The sequence below is a fragment of the Corvus kubaryi genome, unplaced genomic scaffold (genome assembly GCF_017639235.1).
Source record: "Corvus kubaryi isolate FWS band 111438036 unplaced genomic scaffold, C.kubaryi_AGA036_p1.0 37391, whole genome shotgun sequence".
In the NCBI taxonomy this organism is placed as follows: Eukaryota; Metazoa; Chordata; class Aves; order Passeriformes; family Corvidae; genus Corvus; species Corvus kubaryi.
In genome coordinates this window covers 7,708,224-7,726,735 of record NW_024581130.1, presented here as the reverse complement: position 1 = coordinate 7,726,735, position 18,512 = coordinate 7,708,224, and the positions used below count along the sequence as shown (strand labels likewise).

The following is an 18,512-nucleotide window of genomic DNA, read 5'->3' as shown; positions in this document are numbered from 1 at the left end:
ACCAGCTGCCCATGCTTCCTCAGCTTCTTCATCTTTCTAGCAGGAAACAAAACACATACATTTTTGTTTTGCTTTGTTTTTATTCCACCATTTATTTATTCTGTTTCTCCCTCGGATTTCCATTCCCATGCTCGGGACACACATACACATTCTCTAAACAGGCACACATGTATCTGTACGTACAGTAAGGCACAACCACTCACATCCAGATGGGACAGTCTGCTGAGAGAAGAAACAGGGGACAGCCAGTGATTGCAGCCTGCCCTGGAATACAAGCTATAGCAAGCAGATTAAAATGGATTCAAAAACAACAGTGCTCCACAGCATGGCTCAAAAGGGTGTGGAGGTCGTGTTTACCAACAAGCCCATGATATGCAGGAGGGCAAGCGCTGCTGGCTCTCAGCAAGTGCGGCCTCAGTGCTTTCACGTGGGAAAAACAAAGGCAGGGCACACACAGAGCCTCTTCTTCCCGTGAGATTTTAGAGCTAGTGAACAGAAAGGGGATATCAGACACAAAGGTTTGGAACACTGCTTTGTTGCAGAGCCTGCCAGAGGACAGATGTGAGCTGTGTGGTGTGAAATGCTTGTGCCTCTACAGAGAGGCAGGGACAAGCCAAGCCTCTGACCCTGCTCAGCTTCACGTTTGCTAGAAGGAGCTTCGGGAGGGATGAGGACGAGCAGAATATTCTGCCCTGGTCCCTGCAGCCGTGTCTATGCTGCTGGGTACCAGGTGGCTGGCAGCAGGTTTAAGCACTGAACCCTGACCATTCACAATGCCTAACATCCGGCTGATGCCTCAGCTTTTGACAAGTCTGGCTCACTGGAGCCCAGTGAGCCCAGACTTGTCCACATGTCCACGTCACACTGTGGACATTTTGTTCAGTGTAGCCAGCACAGCTTCAGGTACTGCTGTCAGGAAACTGGTCAAGTGAGGGTCTGACATCCACCTTCCCCCAAGTACTCTCCAGACTGAAATCATAGTGACTGCTAACCTGTGACTTTTAGTAGCCCAAGAGTAAATGCCAATCTAGTACAGTGCATAAGTACTTAGGAGGGACTGGCTGCCTGAGCTTTGCCCGTTCAGCCAGGCAATGCCACTGGAAACTCAGCCAGCTAAGACTACTTCTTTGACCTGCACAAAATTCATCGGCTGTTTCCAGGAAGCTGGGATGCTTTCTGTCATGAGTGGCTCTTGGTGGCCACTCATGACAGTAGAAGTTTCAAAAAAGATTGGATAAGGTCTGGAAGTGAGAAAGACTGGACAAGCAGCCCTTATAAATCTGGACAGGAGCCGAGAACCAGATAAGAGAACTTGCCCTGTTGACCTACTCAGCACATCTTTTCTTTGCCTACAGTCTGCTGGCTGTCACTTTCCACTGCACTTAAAGCACCCCAAAGCTGAAGCACACAAGACCTACCAGCCTACCACAGGTGGCTGTTTCACAGATCAGCCCCACTCCAAAGGGATTTTGTATTTTTATGATCCATGTTCTAGGAGTTTTCCCGTGTTCAGGGTTCACATTGTCTGCCATACAGCACATATGGAGAAAACATACTGTTTCCCATCGTTAAAACATTATTTACTGAAGTTTTAAAGCCCAAAGTACTTTAAAAGAAGCAACCAAAAAGGCACCATACGTGTATGTATGTACGTAACTGATGAACTTCATCTAAGACCAATGCAGGGGAGAAGAAAAAGACATTTTGGAGCAGGATGAAGAAGCAGAAGGACCGTGAGTGGCGGTGGCTGCTGGCTCCAGGACAGCGGGTGTCAGGTCTCTCAGTCCCCAAATATCACCAAGGAACGCCAGCCAACACCCGAGTTTTGAACTCCGAAGAGATTGCAAACAGTGTCTTGTTCCAGCCGTCCCAAAATATGATGGTGCAAAGCAGAGAGGCACCGAGTGGCCACTCAGCTCTGTGAGGAGTCTGGACCTCAGGGGATTTCTGCATTCTGCTCTTCTCCTGCCACTGAAGGTTTTCCAGTAGCTTCCACATTGATTGGGTTAGATGGCTCCTATCCACATGTTAAGTCTCCTCTGCCCTGATTGGATATGTCCTTCTGAGAGGGGAAAATACATAAGGAAATAATGAAAAATAATCATGGGTCTAAGCAAAGGCAGTGCTGGGAAGTCCTGGGGGTACTTTGGTGGTTTCTGTGCTAGGCTGCAAAGGTGAGCTGCAGCCTGAGCACCAGAATCCTTCCTTCAGCCGCTCCTTGCCAAACCAAGGAAGCATTTGAAGAGGAGGTGATTGAGGTGGGATGAGACACATCCTCAGGCATCTGTGGCTCTGTTATCAGTGGTTACAGAACACACAAGAAGGTGCATGGAACAAGTCCTGCTTTAGCCAGCAGAAATCCTTTTATTTCAAGTAGCAAAGGCCCCTGCTTGCACACTTCCAGAGCTGGTCATGAAACTGGTGTGCCCCAGGTTTGCTGGCAAAGCTAACAAGCTGAACACATAGGGAATATATATGTACACATGTATACATACAACGTGTGCACACATATAAATATGTATATGTAAGAAATCATACTGATACAGTGTATACATGGTTACTGCTGGGGAAATGTGCTTTTTACTGCAAGTACTTTCAAACTGCTTTCAAAACAGCAATGCAGGAGGGTGTCTGGTAAGCAGAGCCTCTCCATTATACTGAATCCAGAACCAGCTTTGCTTCTTTTCCATCCTCTCTGTAACACCACCCAGGAGGGCTGGTCGTTTTGAGTACCCTGCCTCACAGCCTCTGCAGGCCTGAGATCTGAGGCTTTTGACATGGGGGGAGCAGCAAAATTGTCGTTGTGTTCTGTCACAGTTGCCATTTCTGTTAACAGCAAAACCCTCAGGTGTCTTAGGAGCCACCATCATGCTGGCCCATCTTACCTGTGTGTCACAGCTACGCTGTGCCCTGGTCCTGCGTGGCTGACACTGAAGGCTCACTGGCAGTCTCTAACCCCACTGCGTCCTGCAGCGGTTCGGGTGCCAGTGCTGTTTCTTCAGTGTCTGATGTTCTCTGTGTGTCTGTACTCTCACTGCTCTCCTTTGTTTCACCTTCAGCTTCCTCCTTCTCCTTGTCCCCCTTTCCTTGTTCACAGGCAGTGCTTTGCTGCTCTTCTCCCTGGGAACCCTCACACAACTCACTGTTTCCAGAGGGAGGCTGAGGAGAGTTCTCCTCTCCTGGGGCATCATGACACACTTCTTCCTTCTCTGTATTCCCTGTGTTATTCTTGCAAGGAGTAATTTCCTCTGCCTGCTTTTCCCTTTTTTCCCCATCTTCTGATCTACTGGATCCTCTCCTTGATGGGGGCTTCTCATCAGACTCTGCCTGATTCTTCTGCTCTTTGCTCCCTTTTTCCTCATCCTCTGATCTGCTGGATCCTCTCCTGGATGCTGGCTTCTCATCAGACCCTGCCTGTTTCTTCTGGTCTTTGCTCCCTGTTTCCACCTCCTCTGTCTTGCCATTGGGCCCAAAGACCTCATCTTCCCTGGCACCATTTTCAGGAGAAGACAAGTTGACCACTAAATCTTCCCCGTCCCCGTACTCGGACAGAGATCTTCGGAACCTCCGGGAGGGAGGCCTGCGCTTTATCGATCCTCGTGTCCGCACCTGGGAGGCAGGAAAGGCAGACATTGAAGCAGTCAAGAGAGCGGTACTGGAAAGCAGGAAAGCACAACAGAAGAAAATAGCATCGGATGTCCCAGCTTCTTCTACTCTGGGCAATTTGGTGGTTCAGGAAGGAGGCTGTACTCCAGCTGGTGATGGTGAATGCAGGTTACAGCTCCTCACTTAAGTGCCAAACACGCTGGTGACACCTGACAAGCTGCCATGTTCTGTGTGGCTCCCTAAACTGAGCCTCAGTCACCTCAGACATTCACTGGCATGTGGCACCACCTGCTCACAGCACTCCCTGGCACTAGCCACCCTGGTACTGCTGAGCTGAGGTGACTGGGTCCTGCCCCTTCAACCCCTCCTTCACCCACCAGGAAGGCTGCTGGAGGAGGCAGGCAGAGAGGAGACTCCACAGAGCTGCACCAAAAGGCTTTTTGGAACCCGGTGCATAGATCTCTCTTGGCCACAAATGCATACTCTTACAGCAGGACTGAGGGCTCAGCCTCCTCTTCCTCTTCATCCCCAAGCAATAAACAAGCCTTATAGAATGGAGAAATCCTAGCACACATCTCCTACCTTGTTGTAGAACTGCAGCTGAGTGCCTTCTGGGGGCTGATCAAAGCTGACTGGCGTCTCACTGGGCTGGGACTGAGTCCCTGGGCTGGTGGGCGTTGAGGGAGGCGTGCTGAACGGAGAAACCAGGACTTTCAACCCAGGGCTTTTGGGAGACACTCCCGGCAGCAGAGCAGCCGGAGCAAAAGCCAGATTGGCCTGCAAAGAAAAACCCCCATTAGGGGCGTGCATGACAGCAACGTGTGCTACACATGATAACCACACAGGGGAACCCCTGCCCTGCCACATCTCTCAGCTGTCACAGACCTTCTGGTTGCGGGTTTCTCCTGGTGACATGGTCAACAAACAAGTCTGGGCACAGCAGTTATGACTGGACATTTGTCCTTCCCTGGCAGCTGGAACTAAGAACATATTCTTTTGTCATCCTGAGGCCTTTTGGGATTTTCCAGTGACCCAGCCAAGCCACCACACTCTGCAGTGGCTGAGCTGGCAGAAAATCTGAACAAGCAGCCAGCAATCACTTCAAGATTTAAACCCTCCTGTAGGCAAATGTCCTTGGGTGCATCAGGAGGGACAATGCTATGAATAGGCTCAGGTTGTGTCAGGGTGGCCAGAAGGCTCTGGAGTGACACGTGCTGCCGGGACAGGCAGCTGGCAGCGGCAGGGCACTCTGTCTTCAGGCTGTGGAGCGCTGAACCACCCTCAGCAGCGCAGATCAGGCACCGCAGAAACATAAAAAGGGCAGGAAGCACTGGGTGTGTTTGTGTGTAACTGCGGGAATCCAGAGGAGGGAAGTGCAGTGCAGAGCTTCCAGGCACACATGTGGGACAGCCAGAGCCCGGAACATACGCCCCACTGCCAGGACTGTCACCGCCTCTGCTCGATGCCAGCTCCCCGATGGAGTGCAGGGGACTCAGTGCAAGTGACACTGCTGCCAGGAAAGAGCTGGAGGAAGTCTCAGCCACGGTTTCCCTCTCTTTCTCTCAAGAGCTGCACTTAAACTGAGGCTCCTGCCCCTGCTCCCTGCTCGAGCAGTGCTGCTGCCATGCCCATGCCCAGCCATGTAAAACGATCCTGATCCATGCACTGACATGCTCAGGGACACGCCGGGGGATCACTGGACTGCTTCTGATGCTTGTTACCATTACCAGACCTGCTCTGCCTTCATCTTTGTGTATGGTGGGACTGGGTCCTCACCAGTGAGGCCACTGCCCCATTTACCTGGCTGTCACCCCTGGCTCCTGCATCCCGTTCCCCTGTGGCTGCTCTGCACGGGAAGTAGCTGTGACCCATGCCAATCAGTTTTAATTTGATGGGGAAGCCATGTGGGTTCTGCCAGGACCTACCTGCAGCTTTTCAATCATGGGTGAGCTTTTCACCTTGACCTTGGGAATGGGGCAAGCATTTGGTGACCGCTTCTGCAAAACAACATGCACGAAAACGTCACAGTAAAGTAGGTGAGAAACAGGAAATATAATAAAGGCAGAAAACTTGGAAGAGATAAGCAGAAACTGCTGGTAGGGAAGCAAATGAAGCCTCATGTAGTGTTTTCACACAAAAGTTTCTTTTCCTTCATTCCTGACTCCGTTCTCCTTTCATCCTACAGCCAGATACACTCCTCTGGGGGAGAAGGGCTGCTGTCTGAAGTGTCTGAGTTAGGTGATGTGTGATGGCTCTGCTCCTACACTGCCTTCACTAAGGTATCTAGCCTGTGGCACAGTTTCCCCTGGTATCATTTCAGGATCAGGCAGATTAAAATTCTATCCCTTAAAGCCATAATGTCGGCAAACATTGTGAACTTTCTGTGACAGGAAAGACTTTCTGCCACCACTTGAGTAACCAAGGTAAAGGATATCCAATTAGTATAAGCAGGAAGGGGCTAAATGGCAGGAAAGGTAGAGCTGTGAAAAGGCTGGAAGCAGTCTCAGAAAGAGACAGCATTGCTTTCAGAAGGGGCATATTGCTTTTTTCAGAAAAGGAAGGAATCTAGCATTTTAAAACTTAATACTCCTTTGGCATGGAGGCAGCAAGAGCCTGTAGCTCACAGATAAGAAGGACAAAGAACTACCTGCTTGCTAAGGGCAGGTGACAACGTGAAATTTTGTGGGTAGACCTCATACCCTGAAACACAGAAGGATGGAAGTGACCAAAGAAGTCCTGGCCTGAGTGTAAAATTTCCTAAGTAGCAGCCAGCTTACTGGGACCCACGCATTCAAGGGTCCTAAAGAAGTATTCAGTGGGTATTGCCAACAAACCCTCTTCTTCACTTTGGATTAATCATTCCCCTTTTCTGAGGATGGAAAAATCTCATGAGCAGAACTATTACCCCATTATGAGCAACAAACAGCATGGGTGCTCCCTGCTCAAATCTAATAAATACCAGTGGTTCCTTAACAGTGGTAACTGGACGGATCCATCAGTGAGCCAAGGGTGAAAACAAAAGCAGCAGAAATGGGCTGTGCATCCATGCTGCAGGAGCAGGGAACAGCATGGAGCTGACTCTGAGTCAGTACATGTGGGAGGGCAGGGGCAGGTTTGATGCTGCAAGATTGATGTCTTTGGCTGCACAGCCTGACCTCTCTGCCACCTCCAAACTCATGTCTCAGGAGAGAACAGGCTGCAGAGAGGAAAGACCTTGTCCCCCTATTAAACTGATACTCACTTGCTCATCATTGTCACTTGTCTCAGTTTTGTGGGAATACAAGGGAAGGGAGCAGGGTGGTTTCCTCCGAGTTGGCTTGTGTGGTGGCACCTAAGAGAAGAAAACAACCAACTCAGCAGCAGGGAAATCAGGTTTCTTAAAAAGGAAGTGAAATTCAAGCACCAAAGGCCATGCTGTGTGAGTGACCTGCCCGGGAGGCAGGGCTCAGCCTGCCCAAATGAGTCATCCAAAGGCAGCACAAGGTGGTTATTAGCACATGGGGGTGCTTGTAGCATCTGGAGCCCAGTCTTAGTATTGGAAGAGTAGCCTGTATCTTTTTCTTGATGCAACAGACACTCTTCTAAGCTGTGAAGCCTTCCCAGAAACTTCATCTGCAAAGCATCCTGCTAGAAACCCCTTCACACTGGAACAGGTTGTGACTGTTCTCTTTCCTGTTTTTACCAGGATTTCCTTTCAGTGAGTCCCAGCTGCCTACCTGGTTCATGATTTCCTATTCTGCATCTGATACATTTTAGGGAAAAAAAGGGAAATTCCGACTTTTTCAGAATTTCAGCCCCATTCGTTTCTCTTGAATGAAGAAAAGCAGCTCACAGGGACAAGGCCGCAGCTGTAACCTTAAATTTGACTAAGAAACAGATTCTCTACGGGAGAAGGGACAAGGCAACTTAATGGCAGGGACATTGATTCCTTCTGAATGTCCTTGGACTCTCAGAACGACAAGAGAGCTCCCTAGGAAGAGATGCATAGCACGTAACTATTGCTCTGGTCTTGAAGCTCAACTGTCTCCATTTTCATGCCAGGTTTGCAGTCTCTTGCCAAGCTGTTAACATACTTTTCATGTGTAAAAAAAAAAACAAACCAAAATAACTGGCTAATACTGTGGATCTTGGATAATATCTAGAATAAAGTATCTGGATAATTTTGCTGCCTTCTCACAGGCTGGCATGTGAAAAGTTGGATTATGGCATCTTTACCCTCTGTAGAGTTGGTTGTCTTGGAGGACCTGTGCACTAGATGTCACTTAAATTCTGGAGGTGCTGCACCCAGCCATGGCACTGCTGCATTTCTAAGCAGCTAAGGGCAGCCCTGCCCTTATCCTCGTGTCATGCTAGGAAGTAAAAATGTGTCTTATGGAAACCTGACGGTTCTGCAACCATGAAATGCTGCGCTGTGCCACAGCAGATGTGTCAGAAGTTCCCTGGTTGACAGGATCCTCTCTGCTGGCATGGGCCAAGCAAGGGTTAAAGACCATCCACTGGGCCATTAATCTGAAACCAGCTTGAGAAAGCTGGTGGGGAAGTGACAGATGGCTTGGAGAGGAAAGACAGGAAACTTTGTCCTCCTCTGTCTCTGGAGAAAATGAGTTTCCCTGAACTGTGAGGCCCCTCCACGCTGCCCTGGCTTGGGAGCAGCAGAGGTCTGCAGATAACACAAGAGAGGTCTGGGAACTTTCTGCCTTCTGAAGGATGAGTGACTTAGTGCAATTGAATCCCATACCTTCAAAAGAGGAAATCATTGTAATGGGACGGATGGAGTGGTGTGCTGGCTACCAGAGAGAAAAAAACAGTGCTTGGGAAAAGATTGGCTATTCCCATCCTGGGAGTGCAAAACTCTGAAAGATGATGGAATGCCAGCCCTGCAGGACAGAGGTCACCACTGCATCCAGCCAAAGACAGGAGGGGTGACAGGGAGGATACCCTTAGGCCAGTCTGGGATCTGAGTGGCAGAAGGGAGCAGTTCAGTTTCTAAAGGGCACACATTGCCTGAGAAGGGCCACCAGCAAACATTTATGCTTCTAAAAGAAAAAGGCATAATGATACAGGAGGCTCTCTGAAAATGTCAACCTCCTTTCATAAATAACCCTGGCTTTCCTTTCTTCCTAAGAGAGGTATTCTAGTGTTTGGCTTAGCTGGTGAAAGTCAGCGTGTGAGGGATTGCCTGGTGCAGTGGGATTTCATTAAAATAAAGCTTCAGCATGATAGAGATAGGCACAGAGTCTGAAACATCTTTGGGAAGAGGCAGTGAAGGTGAGTAAAGAGGCAGCTTTCTCTCAGACTCACACAGAAGTAATTACCTGGAGGTGTAAGGAGGAGGAAACCCTCTTTTGTGAACGAGGTGCCGACGACCTGCCACTGGCTGCTACACTGCATGATCTTGCTGTTTGCTTTCTTTTTCCATCAACATTGGCTATTTCATTACTCATTGCTGCTGTCTGCCCACAAAAGCCAGCCCACATGCATGCACTGCTGTCTGCTGCTGCTGGGTAAATCTGTGCACCCTACCAAGCTTTGCAGTATCTCAGTTAGTGTCCGTCCCAAGACATGGCTCTACCAAAATACTCAACCACCAGTCGGCAATGCATGGAAGATACTGCCACAGCTTGCATGGCACAGAGAGATGAGTCCTCTGCACAGATTCAAAATCAAGGTGGATTCATGCTCAGATCATTGATGCTCCAGCAGGAAGAGACAAGTGATTAACTTCCCACTCAGTTTCCTGCTGGTGGCTGCAGAGCACCTTACCTCTTTTCCAGGGATATTGGCTGCTTGCTCTTTGAACTTCCCTGCTAGCTGAGCCACTGAGGGTGATGCCGACTTGTCCACCTCTGAGTTGGTCTCTGCTGGCCTGTTCTGACAAACCAGGAACAAGAAGTTATGAGTGAAGGCTGGGAAAAGCAAGCCTGTGCATGTGTTACAAAGTTTAAAAGTAAGAAGGGACTTGAACCAGAGTTCCTAACATCTGGCATCAATCACCCAGCCTGAGAGCAAGAGGTTTTGGAAGACAGGGTTTAGCAGCATTTTCAAATATCCCAGAAAATCAGTAATTCACGCAGAGCCTTTCAGCTCCAGCCGAAGAGCCTACACTCAGTACTTTTCAATGGAAGCAAACCAGGTGTTTCAAGCCAAGTGTCTGTCCCTCTTACCCTTGCAGTGAGCAGATGGAGCAGGGCAGTAAGGTACATTCCCATACACCTCCTCAGCCCTCTCATACCCTTTTTACTGCCCTGGTCACCATCAGCCTTGCTTTTCTGCTGGTTCTACTGTGAGAAGCCATTCCCAGTCCTCACAGCAAGCCAACATCTGCTTGGAGATGTGTCCCGTGCTGTTCTGCTTTTTTGGCAGTGAAATACTCAGGCGGGTGGGGGGGAAGGAGGAAATACCATGGCTGAGAGAAGCTTCCCCTCCCCTGGGTCGACAGCAGGCTGAGAAGCAGAAGGCTTGTGCTGGAGTCTGGATGAGGCAGCTCTTCCCACATCACACTGCCCTGGTGTCATCCCACATTTACCTTGTTTTCTTTGCTATGTGTCTATTGAGCAATTTGAGTAGAAAGCCTTGAAATCACAGCTGATGAAAGGAAACCTTTGTTCTTCATCTCTGGTATCTGATGCCAGGGAAACCAAACCAGGGGAACTGAGAATAACTAACCAACAATTGTTCTTCCAACCAGAAATAACAATCCTGGTTTTGTTAGAGGTGGAAACCTCAGAACAGGAAACCAGGTTACGAACCATCAGTAAGGAAGCTCACACCTCTGCTCCCTGTACCACCACCACGAGCCCATGACCAGCACCACACTTCTCACCCCACTGCCTCAATGCCCTTCTGCTTCTCCGTCAGGAAGTTTCCCCAAAGGCTGTTGCTAGAGGAACACATTTCTGTTTCTCCAAAGCCTCCAGCAGAGCCTTTCCCTCTCCCTTGACACTGTTCTGCCTGGGGAGGGACCTGCTGTCTTGTGAACACAACCACTCCTTCAGCATCACTGGAGGTGAAAGGCCCTCAAAACACCAGTCTGGCCCATGCATGGACCACTTCCTTTGGGCAACCATGCTACAGGGGCTGAAGAAAGAGCTGTGGAAACTTGAAATCATATTAAGGAAGGGATTTCTTTAGACTCACAGTTTCTAGTCTAGAAGCAAATCAAGGACGCTGCATTAAGGATCATCTCATCACCCACAGCTTGCAGCAGTCTCTAGTATGAAATGCCTGGTAGAGAGCAGTGTGGATAAGGCCAGTTTGCATAGTGGGAAAGGGCCTTTCCCTTTCTCAGAGACCTGTAAATAAATGCTCCCAGTAAACGTAATCGTCTTTTTCCAGACCCACAAGCTCCTGTAGGTGTCTGCCATTCCCTGTTAAACTAACCATACACTTTGGAATAGCTTTCCTGTACCCAAGGAAGTCATATCAAGCTGTCTCATCCCAATGACCTTCACGCACCTTCCCCTCAGCTTTTCACCTTTCATTGGAGTGAAAGGCAGGGAAAGTGGCAGATAATGGAATGGAAGAAGGAGTGAGTAAGCAGATCAGCAGGGCAACCTCCTGCACATGAAAAATGATGGCTGGACTAAGTGGGGAGGGAGGCCAGTTCTGCGATGCAGGCTGTGTCTCCCTGCTGTGAAGGGAGGGCAGGCTGGAAAGAGGAAGGAGCAAAGAATGAACCTCGAGAAGGAAGGATGGACTGGGAGGCCCATCATACCAGCTCCCAGGATACCTGGGCATGGCAGAATGGACACCTGAAGTAAGGATTCAGTTGAAACTAAGGAGCTGCAAGTGCTCAGTGTCTGTGGCAGAAGGGCTGCCTCCCTCGTAGCCCATTTTTTTCCAAGAACTTCTTTCACAGCCCCTTGCCTTTACCCAGAAAAGACACTGAACTTCCTCTTGGCCTCCCTGACCTCTTGTTTTTCGGGGTGAATTTTTCCTTTCTTTCTTTTTCTTTTAATTTCAGTCTGAAAACACAGCTCCCTTTCTTTGATCCGAGCTGGGAGGCCAGCACGGTTCCATGGGTGTCCTGTGCTGGCGGCTCCTGCGGGTGCGGGGTGCAGGGCCAGGGCTCAGGAAGCACTGAACATGCCATTCTAAGATTAGCACCAGTAGCCCACGGGGCTGTGTCCTCCAGAAGCTGCCAGCTGCAGACTCTCCGATTACAGAAAATAAAGAACAGGAAAGGATCCTTTCTCAGATCCCTTCTGGAAGTTACACTGCTGGGCTGTATCCAGCTTTTTTTACAGCTTTTTTTTCTCCCCAGGTGATGTGCCAGGCTCTGTGTCTTCTGGTCAAGGGAAAGAGCTGTATTTGGGTGCAAAAAGTTCCCTTCCTTGCACTTCGAGGAGAACACCATTCCTGTGACTTCCAGGAGCTGGGCTGGCAGTCCCCCTCTCCTCCTTCCCACCACTGTGAGGAAGGTGGGAAGCCTCATTTTATCACTTTCAACCCAGAGAGTGCACCAGCCCTCAGTCTCTTCCACACCAAAGACTAAGACATCTGCTTCTCTCACCCCAGAGCTCAGTGCTGGCTCTCTCCTGCCCCACAAGACTAATGCAACCTCTCCCATTCCTGGTCACGTTTCCCACCCGGGTGACACAACCTACCACCACTTTTCTAAATGGTGATGAGAAGTAGCTCTGCTCATTTTCTATTTGTTTTCTGTTTTGTTTTGTTGTTACCTTGTTTTGGGTTTTGTTTGTTTTTTTGTTTTTGTGGGTTTTGGTTTTTTGTGTGGTTTTTTCTTTTGCAATAACACTGAAATTACTCAGACATGATTTCTGCACTTTTTGCAGCCAACTGCTGATTCTTTTCCTTTTCAGAAGAGAAGCATGGGCAGTCTGCATGGGCTAAAACCACTGAGCTAAGGTTAAAGGCTTAATCCATCAGTAATTTAGTGACTGCTACTCTGAGGTCTTTTACTGTTCCATAAAAATAAGTGTCTAAGCATTGTGTATTCTGAAAAATGTCAAGAGCTTTAAACAGGAGCTGAATTATATCATCAATGTAAGCATGGCACTCTGTGCAAAAAAAGGAAGTGCAACTACCAAGTTCTCTGTAAGGTGTATGTTTCACTTTTCTCTTCCAAGTAAGTTTATAAAATTGAGTAAATTTGAAAACACCATGTTTTCAACACCATGTTTCTTCGTCTGCTTTTAAAACTGAGCCTAGTCCCTGTTAGCAGCACTGGGGAAGAAAGTTCTGCCTTCAGTTGTGTTTGAGGTACAAATGTGCCAATTTGAGCCCCCCAAACCTCTCCTTCCTCATGCCTCGGAGTCCTTGCCTCTGTTGTGAGAGCAAAACTGCCCACCAACCCCTGACCCTGCAGATTGTGTGAAGGGAGGCCACTGTTTTTGGCACAGATCTTGCTCCTCTCACAAGCTGCCTGGGTCCACTGGATCCCCACAGAAGTGACCTGCTCCAATAGGTCCCCACAGAAATGTCCCATTGTGTACCTGGTCTGACTGCTGAAGAGAGGAAAGTTCTACTGGCTGTCATACAATGGAGTGTTTTGGCTAAATACCAGCTGAACAACAGCAGAGATCTGTTCCTTCCCTCCTCTACGAATCTTCTAACACGCTTGCTCTTTGCAGGCAGGACATTTTGGCCAGATGGATCACCTTTTATCTGAGAAGCAACACCTCCACAGCACCTTGCAAGGCTGGAGTACTCAGCAGCTACGAAATCAGTGATGGTTACACAATTTTGGTACTGGTCCCGTGCAACTGTCACCCCTATTCTCGTGCAGCTGCATCTAGACACGGTTTTGAAGCCAGTCCCCAACCTCCACATCCCTCCTTTGTTTCAAAAGACCTTCACAGGAATGATTCCCTGCAGCCTGTTCCAACACCAGCCCATCATGCCAGATCCTGTGCTCACACAAGTGCTGCTAAGCTCCCCTGTGACTCTCATAGGGGTCTTTTCATTGCTGCACACACAATCTACCTCAGCAACAGCAAAGATGGCAAAAATAATGACAAAAATAATGTCTCAGAGGCAGTTACAATAAGGCATCCAAGGCTCGGGGATAGTGTCTTGATTACAGATCCAGAAAGGGTGATATTCAGCACCATGAGAAGGTAGTTGTCAGTATGCTAGAGAAAAACAAGGGAGTGTCAGTGCTTTTGGGGCACAGTTTCGCAAGGCCTTGGTTTCAGCAGAACGACAGCTTATGTTTCCAACCACTCATTCTGCCCTGACCTTTCCTCTCCCCCTTCCCCCCTCCCCTGCACCCATGTGAGTTTGTGGGGCTGTGCTGTAAACTGGATCACTGAAATGATCTGGGCTAAAAATACATCCCTTAACTCTTTACACGGTTATTTTTAACCCAGGTCATTTCAGCAATGGAGTTCACAGCACAGCCCAACACACGCTTGCCCTGCTGCAGTGGAAAGGGATGGAGGGGTGGCAGGGGCAGCCTAAAGCACAGGGGGGAGGGCTTCCCTTTAGCTGCTCCAGCCAGGGCCTGAGGAAATTACATCCCTCTGTGTCCTCCTGTTCGGAGGGCTGATAAGACAGCAAAATCATATATTTGCATGCCTGCTGGTAGAGGCTGGTCTGGTCTGTGGCTCTGGTATTTGACCCTGCACCCACCCACCTGAGGTGCACCCGAGTGCAGGCTGTGAACCCAGGGAGCACATTGCCAGTAGGAAGTTGCCATTAAGCAGCCACGAAACACCCATAAATACCATGTCAGCCATCCCCAGCAGCCCTGCTGCAAATAACAGCAGCCACACGTGCAAGCAGGTTCTCTCTGCTGCATGGCACCGGCAGAGCTCTGCACCAGTAGGACCTGCTCAGCTAAGGAAGGGATGGGGATGCGTCTGTGGGGAGGAAACTCCTTAAGTCAGAATAAACCATCATCACACTCTGCCTGGAGGCCAGCAACTGGGAAGCAGTGCTGTGGTTTTGCTGGAATTAAAGCATCAATCCCAACAAAGGCGCTGGATTTCAGGAGGGAACAGAGCCTCTTGCAGAACCTCTCTTCTCTGCTTGGCTCAGCTCTCCAAAGGCAAAGCATTCTGCACAAAGCCTTCCCAGGACCGACCCTTCTCGTTTTTCAGTGAGGTAGCTGCAGGATTTGGGGAGCCAGACAGCCACAGACCTTGTCTGCATGGGAAAGCTTATACCAAACTGAGCTAACTCTCTCAGCTTGCAGGGCAAAATACAGCCTTAATCTGATCGAGGTGCTGCTTTTCTGCCTAACTGAACTCATTTGCAATCAGCTTGGCTGAAAGGAGCTGTTCTCAAGCTCTCAAATACTCAGTTCTGACACAGAAAGCAGCATTTTGGGAACGACACTGTAAGCTGCATCAGGGAATACAGCTCCTTCCAGGGCTCCCTGGCGGCAGGAGGGGGTGAATGTCTCCTACTCCTGCAGTGAGGTGCTGCCTCTTCCCTGAAAAGAGTCCCGTGCAGAGCTGGGGTTTGATGAACTGGAGATGTCCTGCACATCTCAGACCAGGCAATGGACAAGTGCTGACAGTACAGCTCCGATTTTGATGGTGACGATTTCCATCAGCGAGAGCCAATCCCTTCTCCCTGTTCCATCTTTTATTCAACCACAGAGGACAGCTGGAGGCAAAAGATCACTGAATAGTCACACAGGGCATGATCTAAGTAAGGTACGCTTCCTGTTTATCTGCAGAGGACATGAACTTATGCTCTGGAAAATGCACCACAAATGCGTCTCAGTTACTTCGGCTCTCACATTTTTTAAGTGCAGATAAGATTAGATGGGCAGCTCATAAGGAACTCCTCTTTAAATCAACTAAAAAAGCTCAAGAATAGTTTTTAGTTAGGACTGGACCCATGTTACAGATGGAAAAACCTCTCTAATATGTAGTTTGTAGTTTCATTCAAAGCCATCTCTCTGTATCTGACTTTTAGATGAATCCCAGCTTGCACCCTCCTGCCAACATAACCTGAACTGATTTGTTTATCTGTACCCATGGGAGTACATTAGTGGCATCGGGATCATACTGAAAGAGGAACATTGTTTGGACTGCAAAGGGAGAGGCAAATAAGCAGGGTATGTTTAAAACACAAACTCCCCCAAAAGAGCAAACGGAAAGAGGAGAGGCTGGGAAAATACCTGAATCATAGAGTGAGGAATCAGGCAGCACAAATCAGGAGACACTGCTACCCACAAGCTGAGCCTGCCTGTTCTCCCTGTGACCCACGGAAGCACCAACACAGGCTGAACACAGATTGCCCAGGAAGTGGGTGGGCTCACACTGGCCTTGGCCCATGTTTTACAGCCCTAGAAGGAAATCTCACAATGCTTGTTCCGACTGGAGCTCAGCATCACGCTGGGCCCCTGGCTCAAGAAGCAACACATCCCAAGATGTAAGTCCCGAATAAACAAAACTCATCTTGCTACACTGACCCCTTTTCATCCCATTCTCTCTCTTTACTCTTCTTTACAAATCATTCTCACTGGAGACCTTCCAGCTCTCTGTTTCAGGAGGGATTTATGTGATTTATTTACTCACATGGCGTCTTATCTGGCAAGGAAGCTGCCCCTTGTCTCATTGTAGTAAACTTTAATTATTGGCAGAAGCCCCAGCTGGAAGTGGCTGCAGCTGTGGCTCTGTGATACCTTATAGCCAGTCCTGTCCATCACTGCATCAGTGCAGCCTGTAGCACCTTGGGAAGTGAGGCCAAGGCTCCTACCTGCCTTTCCTACCATTTACTGCACAACAGGGGTGATGATTACTGTACTCTGCTCCACCAGAGCAAAAGCTACCCTGTGAGCCACCTCTGCCCCTTGCTCTGGTGGGGCTTGGCTAATTCTGAGAACTTTGTGAGCATTCAGAGCATTAGGACAGTTACTTTCCAGGAGAGGACAAGACCAGAATACCTTGCAGGTCTTTCAGGTGTATCCTTAACACTACAAAACAAGTAACATTTTTCTACTTCTACAATACTACTTCTGCAATATTTCCTTTGATCAGCCTTTGCTGGACACCAAACATCTCCATTTCACAATCCCTATGAGAATTTTGTGAGGTTTATAAATGGCAGTATGCACAGAGTCCTCATCCTTTTCCTCCAAGCTGCCATCAGATGGCTGAGCAAAAAGGAGTAACTGGTCTCAAAGTGCCATGGGCCCCTCACTGCCAGGATGCAGCAGTGAAACACCATAGGAAGCTGAGCAAAGAAAGTAAGATTTCCACTTGAAAGATACAAGGAGAATTCTGGGGCTGATACCTGGCCATACAATCTGGTTATGAAAGAGTGTAAGGGTTTGTTGAGGTGTAATGATGACCCCAGCACGCTCTGCAGAATTCTTGGCTGTTGTTTGCCAGGACTGGCATTTTGAAGGTTGTGCAAACAGGTTTCTAGTTTGACTTGCAACAAAAGGAGTCAATGTCTCATATCAGAGTGTACACAACTGTGCAGAACCACTGCACACCCAAGATAAAGCTGCTTCTAGGTGGTGAAGCCTCAGCCAGTGCAGAGGAAGCCTCCTCATCTGGTTGATGTCACATGCAACAGATTCAATCTTGCACCTTCAGGGAAAGCAATCTGTGAATTATATTGTGAATCCTGGAGCATGGGCTCCGGATTTCTGAATACTCTGCAAAGACAACAGGATCTCCGATTAGGTTTGGGACCAGCCTGAGCTCCTGGCCCCAAAGATGGGTTCTAGACCCCTTTGACCCAGCCACACATCTCTTCTGTACGTGTCCCTACATAGCTGCAGACTGTGGTTTCCTTAAGACAAGGGAATGTTCCTTAATTGAGAAATGTCAAAAAAGTAAAGAAATATTGGACATGGAAGTTTTGGAGACAGTCAGGAGGACGTAAGCAGTCCTGCTTATGCGTGCTGCCTTCAAGACAGTCAGTGTTGTTAGAACCCAGAGATCCCTAGCAGCTCTCCTCTGTTCCCTCTGAAAACAGGACCTCTCACAGCAGCCCTAACACAGATTCAACTTAAACTCCTGAAATGGAAGTGGCAGGAAAACACATCAGGTCTCCTCTTAAACTCTTCCTTTCTGAAACATTTTCAGTGGAGAGCAAGCTTCTTGCCTGAGGGTAAATCACTGCTGGCCTGTCTCTTGGAGTCTATTGAATAAGTTAGCCACAAGAACAACTCAGAAGTATGACATTCCTTCTCAGAGTGGCACCCAGGTCAACGCTTATCCCACCACAGATAAATGAATATAGGATGAGTGTGTGCCTGACCTCAGCTGCAAGGCTATTGCACAGCTATAATGAGGGTGATAATGAGGAAGGAGCTCTGACTATAACCCAGAGCAGAATAGTACGAGGAATGTGGACTACAAGGAATTGTTTGTTTTTAAGAGAAAGGGCAGAAAAATCCCACTTTACATAAAATATGTAAAAATATGTAACATTTCCCTGTGTTTGGAAAGGGTTTGCTTTAGGGCAACATTTTTCTCAAGACTTGCAGTGATCTGGTCTTGATTTTCTCATTCTGAGAGCTCCCTTGTGAACTGCTGCCATCTTGGCACTCGGGGTCAAGCACTGCCCAAAGGGTAATGTGAAGATATTCCAGCTCAGCAGCTTTCATCCAGAACACTGCAAGAAAATCTCTCCCTCACAGTAACTTCAAAACTACAGAGGGTCGGATCTGCCGAATTTAAAGGCTCACCAAAGCAAGATTTGGGAATCGGGTAGAGGTGGGAGATAAGTAGCCCAAAACTAGTAAAGGGACAAATGTTTCTCAAAGGAAGAAGCACTGTGTTGAGCATGTCCACTGTAAATAAATGGGTCATGTACTACATGCCTTGCCTACTAACAGTAGAAGGGAAACTCCTGATGGTTTTCCATCCTTTACTGGTTTGAGGTACCCAAGCTTAATTTTATTCAGGGCCCAATTGTGCCGGACTGTAGAGACCACAGGGTGGTGGCTGGAGTGAGATGCTGTGGCAATGCCA

At 48.6% G+C, this 18,512-nt stretch overlaps 1 protein-coding gene across 8 annotated transcripts in view; it reads right to left on the bottom strand.

Annotated features, from left to right (window-relative positions):
- Positions 1 to 1,498: 1,498 nt before the first annotated feature.
- RCSD1 (RCSD domain containing 1) overlaps positions 1,499 to 18,512 on the bottom strand; it is a 37,335-nt gene continuing 20,321 nt past the window's right edge. For 5 of the 8 annotated variants that reach the window (XM_042038056.1, XM_042038057.1, XM_042038060.1 and 2 more), the window contains 6 exons: positions 9,370 to 9,477; positions 6,848 to 6,937; positions 5,532 to 5,603; positions 4,189 to 4,383; positions 2,886 to 3,609; positions 1,499 to 2,062 (listed from right to left, as the gene is read on the bottom strand). In XM_042038056.1, coding sequence (XP_041893990.1) covers positions 2,899 to 3,609; positions 4,189 to 4,383; positions 5,532 to 5,603; positions 6,848 to 6,937; positions 9,370 to 9,477 — 1,176 coding nt within the window. In that variant the 3' untranslated portion in view covers positions 1,499 to 2,062; positions 2,886 to 2,898. Of the gene's footprint in view, positions 2,063 to 2,885; positions 3,610 to 4,188; positions 4,384 to 5,531; positions 5,604 to 6,847; positions 6,938 to 9,369; positions 9,478 to 9,770; positions 10,375 to 18,512 lie in introns of those variants that run through there. The other 3 variants (XM_042038055.1, XM_042038061.1, XM_042038062.1) reach the window with 3 other exon arrangements.